A 4,224-nucleotide genomic window follows, 5' to 3' on the forward strand; every position below is an offset into this window, starting at 1 on the left:
GAATCCTCACCCACCTCTTTGGGGGCACCTAGGGCTGCTGCTTCTGTAGTTGCTGCCCACACAGTTGTTTCTGCTAGAGGTTGCAGATTAAACCTGAGCCTGCATTCTCTCATTTATCCCATGGATCTTTCTTCTCTTAAAGATTTTCCCAAATTCTCCTCACAGTGTGGAACTGAAGCTAATTACAAAGAATTCCATGTTAATATATTAGTAAATAATGTTGAACTTAGATACCTTTTGTGAGTGTGTATGTGTGTGTGTATATGTGACAAGCAGTATAACTTTGTACTTGACATGTGATTTAAATAGCTTACATCAAATGCTTGAATTCATACATGAAACTTTTATTGACATTTACTGTGTGAAGACACTACTAGCTTCACTGAGGGGTAACTTAAAAAAAATATTAGACTTCCTCTTGCAGAATGTACTAACTCTGGTTTATTTTTACAACCACAAAACCAAGGAACCTTCTAACAGCATTTGGTTAATTCATTTATTTACTCATCCATCTATTAATCCATGAGTCAGCCAATATTTGATAATCATCTACTTTGTGAAGGAAGAGTAATGACATGAAGAACACATTAGGGGTGGAAATAAAAATAGAACAGAGAGTTCTGGATGGACCTCAGAGTTCTCAGAAAGCCCAGAATATAAAATAACCTCAAGACTTTGGGTACTTATCTTTAATAGTAGGGTCACTCTCATTATTAAAGAGCATATTGGGTTAGGAAATAAGTTTTTGCTTCTTAGATAGCCTATCCTATCTCTGGCCCCATGTTCCTCTGGTAATTACATGAAACTTTTGGTCACTGAGTTGTGTACTGCAGAACTTACTCACTAGGCCACAATAATTTCAAGAAATGAATGAGGAAAGTATTTTCCATTACCTATCTGTAGGGTATTTTCTCAGTTAAAAAGGGACCAAATAGTATGCGTTCCTAGGCAGGTGTGATAGAAAATATTCAGTCTACTCCACCCTCTTCCCCGTTGTGGGTCTGTTTGAAAATTGGCCAGTTTCAGAATTCAGCTACCAGTTGTTTGTATAAATGACTAATGGTCATCAGAAACATCTGCGAAGTACACCATGCCCAGACACATTTTGATCTCTTCCTCCTTGAAGGCCCCCTTTTAACTGAAAAAGCTCTTTCTCATTCTACAGTAGTCTCCTCCTTTGTAGAAAGAGCACTTGCTGGGAATCAGGTGACTTGATTTCTAATCCACACTAACCTGCCAACTAGTTGAATGGCTTTAGGCCAGGGATTGGCACACGATAGCCTGCTGCCAAATCTGACCTGTTTTTTGTAAATAAAGTTTTATTGGAACAGAGCCACGAGTATTTGTTCATTTATTCTTTTGGCCACAGTGCAGAGAGGAGTATTTGTGACAGGACCATATGGCCACAGAGCCTAAAATATTTACTATCTGGCCCTTTACAGAAAAATTTGTCAATCCCAGCTTTAGGCAGGCCATTATCTTACTGGAGCCTTAGCTTCCCTGTCTGTAAACTTGGGGAATTAGATTAGGTTGTCCCTAGGGCCTATGTCCTTTTTAACATTCTGTTGCTCTATAACTCTTACTACAGAGCAGCCTCATATCAATCATTGTACACTGGGATATAAACCTATACATATTTATATTCACTTCTTCAATTTGTGAAGTACTAATAATACTGGCAAGCCACTGTAGAAAACTAACCACTCTCAGAGGCTCTGCCCTTGAGAAGCTTATACTCTGGATAGAAGACAGAGTTACAAGGCTTTGAAGTTAAATTATAATAGAAGATAATAAAGGATAACATACCAAAGTGAGTGTTGATAACTAAATGACTTCAGAGGAGAGAGATCATTATGGGCTGAGATGATGAGGGAAAACCCATAGGAGAAAGTAGCATGTTTTTATGAATAGTTATCCCCATGGCCCCATAGAATATTGAATTTAGTGTCCTTCTACAGCAGTAGTTCTCAGGTTTTAGAGTGCGATTTTAGAGTGTAGGTTACTGGGAAAAAATAGAATACTAGGAAAAAATAAAAATACTGGGAAAAAATTCCTGCTACCCAGCTTTAGTTTAGAGGTTCTGATTGTAGGTCTGGGGCATATCCCAGGAATCTGATTTTTCAAAGAGCACCCCCCTGGTGATTCTGGTATACATGGAGAATTTTCTTACTTTAAAAATATTTCTTTGGAAATTTTGTTAAGTTGCTAAATATTGTTTCTGCTGAGAAATTCATGCTACGTTTTACAGAGTCTTACTAAACCGTACATTTTGTGGGAGCAGGAGGAACTCCACTATCCATGGAGCAATTACTTCAATGATTTTCTCTCTCCTTTTAGGAAATCTGTGATCTCCCAGGCCAAGAAGAACAAACTGAGGACTATCTCTGAAGGCCATTGAATTCCTTTTTAAGTGTAGAGGGGAAATCTGAGATCAGTATAGTGTTGTGTCTATGATAGCTGAAGATAAATTATTGGAAAGAGTCAGGGTACTAACTGCTTCCATTTGCATTTGACTCTTGGTCCTTTTGTGGTGAGCTTTTTGTTTGTGCAAAGCTGGCTGGGGTCAGCCTAGTGGGTCAAAAAAAAACCCTCAATGAAAGAGGTTGGGAATCTCCAATCTCCATCCCAAAACATGTCACTGATGACTTGAACATATCACCAGATACTCAAGGTACAGAGGAGAGCTTCCACCTGTGGGAGAATGATCCTCTGAAGAGAAATTTGGAGTCATCATCAGAGCCATTGGAGGGGACATCTGAGAGTCAAATGGGTGACATTTCACAAGAGCCTGTCATGCCTCCAGTCCAGAGGAGAAAGTTAGATCCACTTCCAAAAAAGCATAGACGTCTTAGGAAGGCTGTAAGGTCAAAGAGAATGAGGAAGAACAAGAGGAGGGAGAAAGTGGAGACCCTCTGCCCCCCAATCCTTCCAACACCTTTGGTACCACCACAAAGTGAAGATGAAGTGGTAGATACAAAGCCGACTGTACTCAGTGCTCACAAAGATGATCCTGACCTTCCCAGTGAAGTAAGGATAAGGCATGGGGTGTCAAAAGTCTGGGCTTGCCACATTTTCCTAGGAAAAATAATGGCAACTCTTCCCCTGCAGTGGGAGGAGGTGGGGGTAAAGAGCTTGAGGAACAAACTGAGATCCTTAGGCCCAGATAAAGCATGAACTGGCTCAGAGCGTGATGCCTTTTTTGTGTATGTGTGTTGGCATTGAGGGCTTTGACTTCTTTCTTCTCCTTGCAGGACCCATTACAGAGTCAACAGGATGAGGGTGCCTGTGTGACGCATCAGGAGTGTCCAATCCAGCCCTGTAAGCAACCAGCATCCTCGGAGCCTGGGCCCTCTTCTCCTGCAGTGACATCCTTGGCATCACCACCACTCTGCTTTGGTCGCTTCTTAAGCTGTGTCTGCCGGACCTTCTCGAGGTCTAGGAAGTGGAAGCGCCCCAGAAGGCAGGGTACTGAGCTGACTGAGGCAGGAGGTGATGCCAAGTCTCTAAGACCTAGCCTGCTGAGGGATCTGGGCAAAAACAGAGTGCAGCCTCATGAGGGCCAGTAGCAAGTTGGTGCGGCTATGGGTTCTCCCTGTGTTTAGTTTTGTAGTTTTCTCCATATCGTTGTTCCTGTTGGTTGAGTTCTTGTTTATCAAAAAGAGAGCTGCTTTTATGCTGAGATCCTTAAGCCTAAAGATGCGGTAAAAGCAAAGTAACTGAAATTTTTAACACTTAACCCCAGTAGTGGGATTACTTCCTACTTCTTCCTGTTAGGCTGGAGTAGCATTCACTCTGGAGCAGTGGTTCCCAAAATTCATGCAGATGTCACTCGGTCTTCAGTTAGCTCAAGTCTCACTGCCTTCTCTGAGGATGGAAGCCATCCCATGCCATCATTTTGAGTAATGTCTCCAGATATTAGTCGCTAAGTGGAGACGTATCATGTCCAGCTCCTCTCATTGTCTTTTACCTTTGGCTAGAGATTCCTTTTGAATTCTTCATCCTCAGTACTTTGTAGAACTTCTGCTGCTTTCTAACTGATTCAACTTGCCTCAGGGGGTGGTGGTTGCTACTTTTCTTGGACAGGGTAACACTACCACCTCCTCCATCTCTAACCATGGTTTGGTTTTCTTTTTGTCACTTGTTGGTAAGCTACCTGGCTCTTCCTTTTGAATGTGCCTCTGGTGTTCTCTAGCCATATGTATTAAACCTAGTCAAATAAGTTAA

General features: G+C 41.7%; 1 protein-coding gene across 1 annotated transcript; it reads left to right on the forward strand.

Annotated features, from left to right (window-relative positions):
- Window positions 1-2,766: 2,766 nt before the first annotated feature.
- On the forward strand, window positions 2,767-3,566 carry LOC111146394. Its single transcript, XM_022501928.1, has 2 exons — window positions 2,767-3,027; window positions 3,252-3,566. The coding sequence occupies exons 1-2, from the start codon at window positions 2,767-2,769 to the stop codon at window positions 3,564-3,566; spliced, it is 576 nt and encodes a 191-aa protein (XP_022357636.1).
- The last annotated feature ends 658 nt before the right edge of the window (window positions 3,567-4,224 follow it).

Source organism: Enhydra lutris, unplaced genomic scaffold (genome assembly GCF_002288905.1).
Source record: "Enhydra lutris kenyoni isolate GAN:26980312 unplaced genomic scaffold, ASM228890v2 scaffoldscaffold2, whole genome shotgun sequence".
In the NCBI taxonomy this organism is placed as follows: domain Eukaryota; kingdom Metazoa; phylum Chordata; class Mammalia; order Carnivora; family Mustelidae; genus Enhydra; species Enhydra lutris.